The sequence below is a fragment of the Amblyomma americanum genome, chromosome 11 (genome assembly GCF_052857255.1).
Source record: "Amblyomma americanum isolate KBUSLIRL-KWMA chromosome 11, ASM5285725v1, whole genome shotgun sequence".
In the NCBI taxonomy this organism is placed as follows: Eukaryota; Metazoa; Arthropoda; class Arachnida; order Ixodida; family Ixodidae; genus Amblyomma; species Amblyomma americanum.
Genome location: NC_135507.1, coordinates 645,041 through 659,611, shown reverse-complemented (window position 1 = coordinate 659,611; position 14,571 = coordinate 645,041). Strand labels below are relative to the sequence as shown.

General features: G+C 47.1%; 2 protein-coding genes across 2 annotated transcripts; both read right to left on the bottom strand.

Annotated features, from left to right (window-relative positions):
* Window positions 1-3,400: 3,400 nt before the first annotated feature.
* Window positions 3,401-5,685, bottom strand: ATPsyndelta (ATP synthase, delta subunit). Its single transcript, XM_077643130.1, has 4 exons — window positions 5,457-5,685; window positions 5,136-5,293; window positions 4,587-4,671; window positions 3,401-3,604 (listed from the first exon to the last, which is right to left on the bottom strand). Exons 1-4 carry the CDS (start codon window positions 5,589-5,591, stop codon window positions 3,482-3,484), a joined length of 501 nt encoding a protein of 166 aa, XP_077499256.1. The 5' UTR covers window positions 5,592-5,685; the 3' UTR covers window positions 3,401-3,481.
* Window positions 5,686-7,866: 2,181 nt separating this feature from the next.
* On the bottom strand, window positions 7,867-10,416 carry LOC144110289 (U3 small nucleolar RNA-associated protein 15 homolog). Its single transcript, XM_077643129.1, has one exon. It carries the CDS (start codon window positions 10,388-10,390, stop codon window positions 8,876-8,878), a length of 1,515 nt encoding a protein of 504 aa, XP_077499255.1. The 5' UTR covers window positions 10,391-10,416; the 3' UTR covers window positions 7,867-8,875.
* Window positions 10,417-14,571: the final 4,155 nt, after the last annotated feature.

Sequence of the window (14,571 nt, the reverse complement as noted above, 5' to 3'; positions counted from 1 at the left end):
ATTCTTGAACGCACTTTTACAAATTCCAGAGCATCTTCTGCCTATGTGACAACTCCCACATTCGCGGCACTTAAGGAACTGGCTCTCAGTTGGAATCAGTTTCATGCATGCGACACAGTTGCAGTCCGGCAGAGCAAGACGGCCTTAGCAGCTACTAGCAGATAGGCTCACCTGGATGAAAGCAAAAGCAGCGTTCACGCTCGGCTTGTGTGCCCCACAGCTGACAGCAGGATCTTCAATACAGCGCACTGCTGTCTACGTGTCCATTTTTTATTTCGTCGCGCGTTCCCACTGAGTGTTGGCTGTATGTCAGGCTCCACTCCAGGTCATGTTTGAATGATTAGTATTCTCTTCTTATGCTTGATAACGCTCTCATCATGCTCTTTCATTTTCTTAGTCATTTACTGACCAATTTTGGCAGTCAAGTGGCTTACTGCTTGCATGGGCAAAAAAAAGATCCTCTTATGAAATTCTCCAAGTGCACTTTTGCTCGTGCTTTTAAAAATGGTAAGCTTTATTAACTCGCCGCAATTTCTCACCATCTCATTCTTTTTTTTTTTTTTTGCACAATAAAAAGTTAATGAGGTATCTGTTACCTCGGGCTTATTTTTCATCACAGTCCTCTTGTTACTTTTTCGATTGCTACTGCTACTTGTTCTCAGCCACCGTATGTTTCAGATGGCAATGTTTCAAACGCACACTGCGCTTCATGTCGCCGTGGTGGTTAGTGCAAATAAATGTTGCTTTGGTTTATGGGGGCTTAACGTCCCAAAGAGAGTCGGTGAGGAACACCGTAGTGAAGGGCTCCGGAAATTTCGATCGTCTGGGGTTCTTTAACGTGCACTGGAATCGCGTGCAGTACACAGGGCTCTAGAATTTCGCCTCCATCGAAATTTGACCGCCGCGGCCAGGATCGAACCCGCTTAATTCTTTCAGGTCAGCAGCCGAACGCCATAACCTCTGAGCCACCACAGCGGCCGAATAAATATTGGCCGCACGATTATTCCCTTCACTGAAACAATTCTCCGTATCTAATCGTTGCAAAATAGTGTTCTAGTTAAATGGATGCTACGTCCCGTCGAAAACTTACAACTCGAAAGAGTACAGGCGCACGTAGTACACAGACATAAAATTGGTAACAAAAAGCCTTACTGGTGCTTGGGGTAGAGGGGGGGGGGGGGGGGGGGGGGGGGGGGGGGGCTAATTTTTTCGGAACCTGTGTCTGGTTTTGTCATAAAGTTCATTCTTGCTATCGGATTCCAATTTCTTGCACTGTAATGAATAAAAAACGATTTCGTGTGCAGCGAATACTACCGGTGCATTGTTGACATTATCAATACCGTCTATGTGTGAAAACGTTGCTCCTGGCCGCCGGAACCTGTGCATCAGCTAAAGGTGTAGAGCAGTGATGACCCAGTTGCTAGGCGTTGCTGAGCTAAAACGGCTACAATCTTGCACGCGTCAGGCTAAATAAAAGCCAGTGAACCTTTGAAACCACTATTTCATGCTTTCGCGCAGTCGAAACTTAAACTCTGCTACTTCTGCTGCATTATGCGTGTGTTCGAGCGCACCGTGTGCATGCATCATACCTGCAGCTAGACAAATTTTCAATGTGCGAACAATTTACGCATTAAGTACTGGTCCTCTTCTCTATTTTTTTTTTTCTGCAATTCCTGCATGGCATTATTAAGGCCAGTTACCGACTGACGAAGAAAAAATTTAGCTTCAAAAACTGTTCCGCAAGGCGCAAACGAAGTTTTCCGTGGATTTATGTCGGTAGCGTGTCTGCCGACGCCTGCTGCGGTTGGTCCAGCATAGACTGCGTCTACGTCGAGACCGCACCGAGTAAGTGTGTGGAACGGAGGAGAAGGGAAGTGGTTGGCGCTACTTAGAGGGTTTCAAATAGATGTGAGCCATCAAAACCCGAGCTGCGACTAGCAGTAGTAAAAGTAACGAGGGAACATCACTTGACATTTTTTGAAGCGCAGTCATAAAAATATAATGGAAAGCATCAAGGGGAAGGCAGCGGTAGCTCCTAGCCAGGTTTCGCTTTTGCTTACTGCACAGAGTCACTCATGCGCTTGAAATTTGAGACGCACCTCGGTACAGATACCGCTGGAGCCGCCAGACAAGCGCTGCATTCACATTCACTAAGAAACTGCCCGAATCAAGCCACGGTTTGCAGTCTGGTAACTATGAAGGACCAAACTCCTAAGTACAGAGTTTCCCAAGACTCGCCGCACAGGTGAGGATAGCTAGTGGAGGCTCCGCGTGTGAAATCACGCTCCCTCCTAGTTTTTTTTTTCCTCCATGGTAAAAGGACAGTGATAGGGAGAAAGGACAGGAGTGGGGCGGAAGTATACACTATTTGTAAATGCAAAATATGCAAACATACATGTAAGGTGCGGCGCCCGCGCATGTCAGAATGCAGAGTTCTCCACGCACGGGCGTGCTAGTTGCAAACTTCAAGATCATTTCGTGTATTCTGACCTTTTTGTTGTGTTCCTAGGACCATCCTATAGGTCAAGGCCTGCTTTGTTTTTCAAATTTGTTATAAAGTTTTCTTCGCACTGAATATGGCAATAGACACTGCATCACGAAACTGCAAAACAAAAATTTCTGCTTTGTGAAGAAAGAAATTTTTTTTTAAGAATGTCTTTACCACTCCAGCAGGAATGCTTAGAGTGTTGAACCAGCCTTCTGTCGCATTTTCTTAACTCCGCACCCTTTCTAAAGATTCGGAGGCAAGCATTCAAGACTCATTACCCCCTCCCAGGGCCATGCACCTGGCTACTCAACTAAGAGGAAAACAATTTTCTGGAGATAAAACACTGGATTTTTGCGAGTAGTCATATTTGCAATATGCTCAAAAAGTTCATAGTCAAACGAAAGTCGGCAGAGACACTCTGCTAACGTGTGAAGGCATAAGCCCGCCTGCTCACTTTGTGAACGCAGTCACTGCAGACCTAATGTCACGCAGCTAGCCATACTACCTCTGCATGGCTCTGCTCTGATCTGCCTTAAGGATTTGACTCAATGGCCTACATGCAGAATTGGTCTTTGTCTACTTAACATTCACAGATCCCTGCGAGTCATGGCGCAGCGGTGCGCCACTGCCTTGGGAGGGCAGGAATTTGTATGACCCAGGTAGCTTTCCCGAGAAACCTCGTGCAACCACTCGTTTATTTAACCGCCATTTTATGAGCACCATCGAATTAATGTTCACACACGCGCGCAGGTTATCTCTCGATAGGGCAAGTAAGGCTTGCACCTTAAAATATTAATCCTGGTATGGGGCTCGAACCTGGGACCATTGCACGTGCAGGGCAGTTGCTCCACTGACAAGGACGGCTGGGAAGCACCACACTGATTAGCTACTCAAAAAGAAGGCTTTCCTGTGTATGATGGAACTGAGTTTATTGGTTAACCTGCAAATTTTCAGCTGGTGCAGTTGCTACAGTGGGGTAAGTGCAGCAGAAGATTACTCCAATGCCTTCACCAGTGCTTCATGCACCTCAACTTCAATTTGCGCCTCTGCCCGAGCGGTGTCACTGGATGCTGAATTGAGTGCCTGCTGCGCCTTGGCAAGACCATCCCTGCAGGACTGCAAAAGACAAGAGCCGCAGTTCAGTAGGCGACCACCCCTTGTACAGTTTTCATAAGCATACTTTCAAGGGCACCTTAGAATGGGAGAGAAGTCATTAATAGACTTGCAACTGGCCTTTAATCGACAATCAAAACTTTACAAGACGCGAGCACGCAAAAAAAAAAAAAAAATTTATTTCGGTGCAGTCACAGAACCCAGTCACCTGAAATAAGATCGACGGGACGTGCATGCTCCGATAGTAGCAATCTGGTAGTAGCAATACCACACGACAAGAGTCACTAGGTAGAGCTAGAATAAATTCACAACGAACACGTGTCCTGTAATATTTTGATTGCGATAGCACAACTGTGTCTCTCCCATGTGCACCTCTGCCTCTATTAACAAAAACATCATTGCAGCATAAACACAAAACGAAGTGAACAAGGGAGTGGGGAGCCTCGGAGTGCTTACCAACATTCCAAGAGGACTTCTCTTCATCTGAGAAAATTTCAAGAAGTCCTCTTGAGCAACGTCAGCCAAGCACTCCACTCCTGTTCATTCTGTGTTTTCAGTAAACCCACCTCTCTCTACCATGGATTACAGAATTAAGTAGAAAATGAGGCTCGTTCAAGCATAATAAAACTATGCGCACATACTTGGGCACACACAATTAATTGGGAGCAACATTAAAAATCGTTTAACGCCAGCTGATGGCAACACCATGGCCTTTGAAATTTCAAGTTGCTCTAACGGTGGGTTAACTTCTGCGGTGAGTTAGCCTGCAGCAGAACTTGTGCATCTCTGGTAGCTGGCACCGTGCTGGGAAAAGTGGTTTGGTGCAATGCTGTGATGGTTTTCAATCTTTTGCAAGTGCAAATGAGAACTGTTGCCACTTGGAGTCGGCTTGGTATGTGGGCAAATCTCGGCTAGGCTGCTGCTATTTCCACAAGCACGCCTTACACGTGGGAAGCGTGTGCACAAGATTCAAGAGTTTACTCACCTGGGGGTCAAGGCGGTCGACTGGCACTGCCGCCTCTGCCAGCACTTGCACAGACGAATCCTCGTTTATGGAGATGGTCCCACTACTCACTGCGAAATAACACGGCACTAAGCACCTATTCGTGCACATAAATCCCACACTGACATCTGTTGAAAGCACTGTGGCCTCTAAGCGCTGAAAGAGCCATTTGACACGGTTTAAGAACCTAATGCAGCACAGTTTCATTAGGAAAAGAATGAATTCGTATTAAAAGGCTGCTCTCCAAACTGAACTTCGTATGACGACGCTGTTGAAGAAGTGGGCCAGGCTGCAGCAACTTTCCAACATAAAATCACATTCGCTTCACTCGTATATTAGGCCCACCTACACATGAACTTCATTCCTCAGCTAGTGGTTTGCGCGCTTGCAAAGTACGCGCCCCGTCCAAGTGTGAAACCACGATATAACTAGCTGAACAATAAGGGCTTCGGAAAAGGCTGCCGCAGTGGGGAACACTCGCGGTTTTCAAGGAGCTGGAAGCACGGCTGAGCATGACGCGTGCGGCGCTACTTGCCGAAAAATTTCTTGGCCTCTCCTTCCCTGGGAAACACTGTGACCACTCCGGGCTTGATCACGGCCAATGCAGGCACGTGGTTTGGCAGAATACCGAAATTCCCGCTGTACGACGGCACGTCCACTTGTTTTACGTCCACTTTGTCGTAGAAGGTCTGGAACAAGATACGAAAGCACTGCCGTAGGCTGCTTTCCGCTTGTCCGTCTGCGGACAGCTCCAATTTGCGAAGGACGTTTTCAACGAGCGTTTACAAAGTGTGCGCTTTAGCAAGTACTCGCGAACCCATTCGGGAGCATCAATGTGGCGGCCGCACTCACCTCTACCGGCGAGGCGAACGTGAGTGGCATCTGACCGTCGGCGTACGCTCTTGACTGCACTGGCTGCGATGCCAACAGCCTAGTCCTGGGAATAACATAACGACAAGCTCCGAAAGTTGCTCGAAAGAGGGACATCTCGCCTGTTTGATGTGACTACCTCCCTCGAATAACCTTCGTGCCGGAATGGTGACCCGACCGGAGCGCCCCCTAAGATCTCTGCAGACACATGATCTCGTGGCTTTTTGTATAAGCCGCAGTAGCCCAGAAAAACTTTTAGAAATAATTGTTTAAGGTAATGAAAAATAAACGTGAGGCAACGCGAGCAATCCAGATCGCCTGTATTGAACTGTTGTCAACAGATGGATGTACGTAGAACGTGTACAGTATGACGTTTTGTATGATTTTGCTTTCGTATACTGTACGGTTTCTGCTCTGAATAAACAGTGAAACGAATGCTAAAGGCTTCGACTGTTATAACGCCTTCCCTCCGCACATAGTTCCGACAGGCGCTATCCTTCTCACCTCTATACCGTAATTTCCGGATTATAGTCCGCTGACTGTACATGCTTAAAATCTGAAATATTGCGTCATGCGGACTATACACGATTTAGTTTTTCAGATCGTTTGCCAGAGCCGGAGAAGCCTACCGGTGGCTTCTCCCGAGTGGGCACCTACGACATGTTACTGTGCTAACGTGTAACTTTTTTTTTTAATCCAACTTGAACCGCTTACCAAGCTTAATTGTTCACAGTTCATGTGCACTTCATCAGCCTTGAGTGGTATAATGTGTCAATACGAAAACTGAGCACCGTGAAGCAGAGCTATTTGTGCTAACGTTAATCCGAAATATGCTCCGGTTGCCTTGTTGCAATCTAGCCAGGGTGTCTAGTGAGCTGCTCTCTTCAAGGTCCCCAACTTTTCCATCTCTTCTCAACGTTGGCTTTCCTGAACTATTTCAGGCTAAATTCCCTATCCACTGAAGCGGTGGGAAAACATAGTGGCCGTTAAGTCATGGACAGTATACATGCACTATTCACTGAAACAGCGAATGCTGCATTGAAAACAGCACATATAATATGGTTGCAATATGCACTGCATTGAAAAGATTCATTCTACCTATTTTTCCCTGAAGGAACTCTATCTGCAATTTATGAAGCAATCTCAGCTTTTCTTCAGAGGCTCACATTGAAGTGGGCCTGTATCGACAAACTACTACTTGCGCTGTAAATAGGGCCATTATAAGCTATTGGCATGCCCAGCCGCTTTCACAAGCGAAATACAGTTTTTAGCATGTGAATCCCCGAGCCACGCACACTGCCATTCACTTCCAAATAGTGACCGTGGAGTCGCTTTCATGACCATCATTTATTTACCCTTAAGGGCATTTCATAAGGGTTGGGTGGGGGGGGGGGGGGGGAACAGATGGCAATAGCAGGTGACAAAAATAAAGTACATAAACACAAATTGCAAGCACATTTAAACACAGTCGTTGACTCCATGCACACATGAAAATGAAACAAGACAATAAAGAGGTAAATGAGAGGGCTTAGAACAGGGAGTGTGGAAAGACATGGTCTAATAAGTGTTTAATTTTTATGGGATTTATTTCATTGACAACATCGTCGAGATGTATGTTCCACTCTGCTATGGCAGTAGGCAAAAATTTATTGAAAGCATTGGATGAACCATGAACTTTGGCAATTGAACAAACGTCGTGAAGATCTGAATTGAGGCAGGATTAGGCTCTCGCACAACTGGGTAAATTATGATATAGCTTGTAAAATAGGCAGTCTTGCTATCTTAGGACGAGATGCCAGTGGAGTTAGAACGATGGAAGTTTTTATATTATATTTACGCAAAGCTGGGAATTATATTGGGATGTTATAAAGCGAGCTGCTCGGTTTTGTACTGCCTCTAAAGCCTGGATAAGGTACTCTTGATGGGGGTTCCAAACACATCATGGCAATATGGCCATGACATCACCAGTCTGAATCGAATGGGGAAATGTCCCATTTTTAAATCCAATTTTTTTTCCGACAGGATGGCCCCGTGCACCTGGAGCATGTCCTTGGACCCTGGAGAGACACAGCTTCGGGTGTGTGCGGGACAAAAGCATATTCAGTGTTTTTAAGAGACATGGGTTTGGTGGACATTCTTTGGCAATTATGTGTGTGTGTGTGTGTCTGTGAGTGCATGAGTGTGCTTGATTTCACCATTCACCCTTTCTTTTTCTCTTTTCTTTTCGCCATCCTCTTCTCTAGTCTTCTCTTCTTTCACCCTCACCCGGAGTAGCATGCCAGGCCGACAACCAGGCAGGCCTCTCCTGTTTCATTAAAGTTCTCCTCCTCCTCCTCCTCCAATTTTTTCAGCAATCGTGTCTTTTGCTGCCGGAAAAAAATGTTACAGCCAGAGAGAGCCACAGAATTCAGTTTTACTAAGAAAAAAAACTGGATGTAGTAGCGTTCAGTATTCCTAATGGGCACACTTTCTTTTAAAAACAGTACCACAATGACCATTTAGAACCCATGCTGCTATCTGTCAGCATACCAAAAAGCTTGCAGTCGTACAACCCGGGTGAACCTAGTCATCATCGTCATCAGTCTGACTACACCCACTGCAGGGCAAAGGCCTCTCCCATGTCTGTTAAGCATGGCTATCCAATCCGACGCCTTTCCATATCATAAAGATCATCAGATTGTGCTTGACGGAATCACGTGAGTGAATCGAGTCACGTCGGCTCAATGTGCGCAGCTGTAACAAGGCGTGGCGACTGATGTGGCATGACGTCAGAGCCAAGCCTGTGCTACTCCATTTGAAGGTCAACCTTTAGTTTCGTATGGGAGGAGTCGAGCTTTCACTCTAAAAAATGCTTTAGACGAGCCCTGTTCGCCTTAAAATGGACAGAGTACCAGAAAACACATGACAAGGTGAACTCATCATAAGCCAGAAGTGACACTTTGGCTTGTCCAAGTGTCACTGATGTTTGCGCTAAAGATTCAAACCTGAATTAATTCTGCTCATTAGTGGTTCCAGCTTCTTCTAAAGAAAATACTTGAGAAAGCAGGCTTGTTTCCTGGTGAGCACCCACCCAAGCTTAGTAAATAAAGAGTGTGGCAGTCAGCACAAACCAAACTAGAATAAGCAGTGCTTCATCGACGAAAGACAATCAGCTCAGTGGCCAAGATGTCATGCCTTATACATGTGCTAGCAGACTGCACGCTGGGCACTGTCGCGGATGACGGCATACCACCGCGTTAGTTTCAGTAGGCCTTGCTTTGCCACCTTTCTGATGTTCCCCGATTTCTCCAGGTCACCAGAGAGCTTTGTAACTTCCTCTTCACAAATCAACACCACAAATGCACAGATGGCCAATATGCAATGAACTGAGATGCTTTTATATACACTTTCATAACCTGAGTTCACGCTGCTTCTCTGCTGCCGCTAGAATTTGCCAACAGCATTTCGATAGTTCCTTTCAGTTCCATCATTGCTTGCATGTGTTTTGTTTCTTGCTCCATTACTTTCTGCAAGATCTTGAACCTGCGATGCGTGGCCTGACATGTCGTGACCTCGGGGTAGTACACTTCAACCATCAGCGTGGCAACGTCCAGCAAGATCCGGGCAAAACGCGGGTCCGTGAGGTTCTTCGTGACGAACAGCATGAGGTCATCCAACTCTTTTCCCGACCTGCCCGCCATAGCCGACTTGAGGGCTCGCCTCCGGATCAGCTCCTGCATCACGGCGACGGCAATCTGCGGCTCCCTCGTAAACTTGGCGTCTCGCAGGGCGCAGGTGAGCGCCTTCGAGACCTCGAACTTCCTCAGGTACGTGTTGTACTTGGCCATTTTTTGCATCGTTCTTTCGGGAACCACGGCGTCTTCGCCTTCGCGCGGCACGTAGCCCGGGTCGCTGTGCGCCGCCGTGAAGTAGGAAGACACGCGCCTGCGCTTCGGGGCGGCTTCTTTGGCGGCGATCTCGTTCTTTCTCCTCTGCACCGAGATGAGCCCCGACGTCATGCCGACCACGAGAACCTTGTCCTGGGGCGAGATGTCCATGGAAAGGATGGGGCACGGGAAGTCGAGCGTGTGGACCACCTGGTACGTGGCCACGTCGAACACCTTCACGTGCCGGTCGAGCGAGCCCGAAAGCAACCGCTGCCCATCACTGGCGAGCTTCAGGCAGGTCACGGTCTTGTGATGCTGCGTCACTTGCGCGAGCATCCGGCCCGCTACGACATCCCACACCCTGATGTGGGGACCTCCGGCCGTGAGGAAGACTCCGCCCGTAGGGAACATGAGCACGGACTCGACCGGGGCGCCGTGGTTGACGTCGACAACCTGGTCGGCGGTCCTCAGGTCAAACACCTTCGCGTGATGGTCGTACGAACCGGAGAGGACGATGTCCTGGTTTGCCTTGCAGACGGAGCCCGAGCGCACGTAGTCGTCGTGCGCGTCGAGGGAGAGCACCTTCGCCTGGCCGGGGATGTCCCACAGCGCGACGGTGGAGTCGTCGGAGAAGCTCAGAAGCTGCGTGCCGCCGCGGGCGAAAGCGACACGCTGCGTGGGGCGCTTGTGACCCGTGAACTGCCTCAGCAGGGCTCTCGTCTTGACGTCGAAGAGCTTCACGGCACCGTCCTCGCCCCCGGCGGCGATGAGCTTGCCATCCGCGCGGAATATGCCGCCGCAGGCCGCTTTGGAGAACTTGGCGAAGCGGCCGGTGATCTCGCGACTGACCGGGTTGAAGACCTGCACCCTGGAGGAGCAGGTGATCGCGAACGAGTGGGGCTCTTCGGTCGAGATGTCAACATTGTTGATGGCTGCTATGTCTTTAATAGTCACAGGCAGAGACAATCGCTTCCAGTAGAGGGTGTCTTCGGTTACTTTAACGCCCGCACGTGGGTACGAATAAACACGCACAGCTTTGAAGTCCGCCATCTTGAATAATCCGATTTGGATTTGGACAACGACTTGGCTAGTCCTGGCCCACGAAGTCTTGTCTAAGGCTTGCTGCTGCTGTGGCTGAGAGCAACGCAAATAATTTTATTGCGTTTGTTTCCTTCCAAATAATGCGTTAGGCATTAGAATACATGGATCACCGCGTATTTTTCGCCTACGAGCGCTAAATAATTTATAATTGAATTTCATGTTTCGGTTTCATCAAAGACCTACTGAACTAGAGACCTGCACATTTGGCGTGGTCCTATGGGACTGAGTGCGCCAACGTTCGTTAACTTTTTGGCCGTTGAGGGCGCTCAATTGACCTGTTTGTATTACAGCAGAGTTAAACAAAAATAAAGAAGAAAAACAGCATGGTGGCAACTACCACCGCCCGTTTCGAAGGGGACGCTCCTACCTTCCATCCATCCACCTATCATGTTTGTCATCATCATCATCGTCTGCTTTCGACAAATGATTTCTCTCACTGTCTCCCTGTGCATTTGTCCTGTCTTTGAAACCTAGTAATGAACGATGCAGATATGACATTTCTTCAAATCCTAGCGGTGAATAGTTTGTTTGCGCGCATGCAGGCGTGAGACTTTCTGGCATCTTTGCTAGGCAATGGATGAATCCTCGAAACGTAGACAAATGACAATACTACTACATCCTTGAAGTAAAACAACCGACGCTACTTGCTCAACAGGTTAATTGTACCGCCAAGCTGCCCGTAGCTCTTTTCCCTAGCGGCAAAAGGCATGAACTAGAACATGCGCGCTGGAGCAGTGCCAAATGTGCAGGTCTCTGTTGAGTAGGTCTTGGATCAAACGATGGCTCGTCGTAGTTCAGCAGCTAAACCAGCCTGCTTCAATAGCTAGCAAGCAACGTATTGGCAGTTATATTCCTGTTTTTTTTTTTTTTGTGCCTCTTGTGACATGAATAGAAATTCCACGTCACACCCTTCGTTCGGTTGATGAAACCGAAACAACGTTAAGGAGAAGTTCAATTCTAAATTATGTAGAAGTCGTAGGCGTACCACGGGCATGGCCACGGGGTTAGCGCGCCGTTGTAACAAAGACGCAAGCGAAAAATTGGTGTCTGCAGTCCTTTAAATGAGTGTAAACACCAAACTTTTGGGTGCGTGTTTTCTTGTTTGCAATGATGCGTGAGGAATTATTACACATTAATTACCAGTGTAGTAAACTAAAACGATGAAGCTGCGATTATACCAATGTTCTTTTTTTTTCATGCGTCACGTGACATAAAACCACTCTCTCACATCATAGCCATCGTTTGGCTGCTGACTCCGAATCAGCATGACAGAAAATTACGGTTATTGTAGAGAGGAAAACATGCCACCAAAATTATGTTTATACTCGTTTTTAACATTTTTAAGTTTTCCTTGGCGCCTTTTTTCATTGTGGTGCCTGTTCCGGTATTTGTACCCTTCGCACATCGAAATAGGTGCTTAGGATCTGCTCAGGATTCTGGAACGTGCGCGCGCGTCTGGTAAGGCGTTCGCGAGGGCATATGCTGTGCGCGTGGTTCTGAGTAACTCGCATTGAATGTATCCTTGCAATTCACAGACGGCGCAAGCAGATTCCACTGTGGAGCTTTTTTGTTGCGGGTTGTGCATGTAAGCTCTACGAGGTGGTGGTGCATGCTCCTAAGTGATGTGTTGTCACTACCACTTTATTTAGAGCGAGAGCTCTACTCCTTGGGGTCTATTTCGATGTGGATCAGGCAATGACCTTCAGTGCCTCGAAAGGTCAAATCGAACTTAACTGCGTGGCGGTATGGCCCAAGCTATGGTAGTATATGACCACGTGATAATTTTACTATGACCATCGGGTACCTGACCTTAAACTTTTACCTTGACTTTGACATTTTTTTTTTGAGACAGTGGGCACCACATCGACAATGACCTTCAGTGCCTTACAAGGTCAAACTGAACTTAACTGCGTGGTGGTATGGCCCAAGCTATGGTAGTATGACCACGTGATCATATACCTTGGCATTTGATTTGACAGTGGAGACCATGCTTAACAGAGCTTTCGCTCGCATAACTACGTTCAGGCCACATTGAACCCCAGGCATTTTTTTTGTTTTTTTTCTCCAATTAGTAACTCGAATTTTCAGCACGAACAGTCGTCCTGAATTCAGCATTAAAATTATTACAGGCAACAGGTCGTACTGGTCACACGCGAACATACCAGCTCTTGTGGTATTTTTGCATTTGTTCTTTATGTGTCGTCTTTTCGTTCTGTTTCCAGTGAATACATATAGCCGCTAATGCACTGCCTCAAGAGCCTGTTATGCTCATCTGATGTCTCTCATGAGCGGCTTTAGTATCACGTAAGCCGTGAAGCAATGGCCACAACGACCCCCCGGTGCTTTGACGGTGCACTGCAAAGAGAAAAACACTCTAGCTAGCAATTGTTTTGCTGCCATGAGGAGTTGTCAGCACTGCTTTTACGACTTCCCTGATCTGCTTGCTCCATCGCATGTCTTTTTTAGCGTGCAATCTGTCTGGATATCTTCGTTTTCAGCAGCACGTAGCAACACGAGGACAGAACCCAGTAAGACAAGCGCTGAGGTTGAAATCTAGTTTTTCGACTGCATGCGCATCTTGCCACTTGGCTCAGTTCTTGCAGAAGTTTTGCTTTTGGTCAGTTTTACCTGAGCTTTTTGTTGCAGCTATGCCTTTCATTGTGCTTTCGACAAAGCGCATCCGCCGTGCCGTGCACATTCTTAATCTGAATCTGCATTCTCAAGATCGAATATTCCAGCTGATTTTAAACTGAAAGCTTGCCTAATTGGAACACCTTCCAACAGTGCGTGGTGGCTACACTGGCAATCGTGCTGAAAGAAATTGATCTGTATTGGGACTTGAAAGGGAATGATGAGAAAGTGCGGTGGACAAAACCCGGGGAGGGGGTGGGGGGGCTATGTGCGATCCAGGTTGCATCTTCCCGAGCAACCTCGCGCGAACGATCAATAATTTAACCGCCTCCTGCCAGATTGCATGGGGATGCCATATTTTATGGGCACCATCGAGTATTATCACACGCATCCACACAGAAAGAGAGAGAGAGAGAGAGACAGGTTTTTCGCTCAATGGGGCAAGTAATGGCTTACACGTTAATAAATGCTTTGCCTGCAGGCATATTATACGTTTGCCATGAGCTTGACTAAACGTGTTCTTATTGCTGACTACACGCTATCGCTTTCTCGTGCCTTAGACCACTCGGCCGCAGAACAAGCTCGGAGTAATGCTCCTCCCTTCATTTTTTCATGTGGACTACTTCCGTGCATTTTACAGCGCTGCACCTGGTGTATGAAACCGAGTTCAGTGGTTGACTTCGCGAGTCCGAGTGATATCACATCATGGTGCGTTATTTTCAGCTGCCATAGATCACTTGTGATGAGCAGGCGTACCGATGGCGTCATCCAGGGGCAAGTCAACGTGCAGAGCTACTCTTGTCACGTGATCATCAAAACTTTTTTTTTGTCTCTCGCTGAGAGGAAAAAAAAAGCCATACCCAGCAATTCTGGTAAGAGAATTTTTGATCGGGAAACCGTTTATGAACGCAATTTTTTCATATAATGTAGATTTCACTATGACAATCAATGTATCCGCAGATCACCCGATGGCAGCCCTGTACTTTCTTTTTCTATTCACGTTTTTGCTATCGTCAAAAGCGTTCCCCGTTGAGTTTATATGGCAGTCTTAACTGTTCGATGCGATCGCTGGAAACACTGTGAAAGAAAGATTTTGCTACGTATCAGAACAATATGCAATTGCCTTCAATATTTCCATACATTGTCGTACAATTTTTCAATTTCCAAAATGTTTGCCCGAGAAAGCTTAACTTGTGCTGAGAATATAAGGGAGGAAACGTGGCGGAGTTGATCACAAAGTCATCGGTGACGCAAACAACTGGGACAGTCTAAACCAAGTCCTTTAGTACTTCAAGTACTACAGACTTGTGTGGTCTGGGCGAACTGTGGCAACATTTTTTTTTGGACAGCATCTTGTTCATCATCATCATCATTTAATAATCTAAGATTCCTGTGCAAAATCACAACACCGCTACACTCTACTGGTAAAGCAATTAAGGTAGACCTGTAGAAATCTGCGAACATGAGGCAACAGCGTATTTATACGGGACGCTAGAAGA

Bases quoted from the DNA above. Each gene is read 5' to 3' on its own strand.
- ATPsyndelta (XM_077643130.1), bottom strand. From the start codon at position 5,591: ATGTCCCTCTTTCGAGCAACTTTCGGAGCTTGTCGTTATGTTATTCCC. The intron at 5,294-5,456 runs GTGAGTGCGGCC...ATCTTGTTCCAG, and splicing joins CGTTCGCCTCGCCGGTAGAG to ACCTTCTACGACAAAGTGGA. The intron at 3,605-4,586 runs GTGAGTAAACTC...TGTCTTTTGCAG, and splicing joins TCGACCGCCTTGACCCCCAG to TCCTGCAGGGATGGTCTTGC.
- LOC144110289 (XM_077643129.1), bottom strand. From the start codon at position 10,390: ATGGCGGACTTCAAAGCTGTGCGTGTTTATTCGTACCCACGTGCGGGC.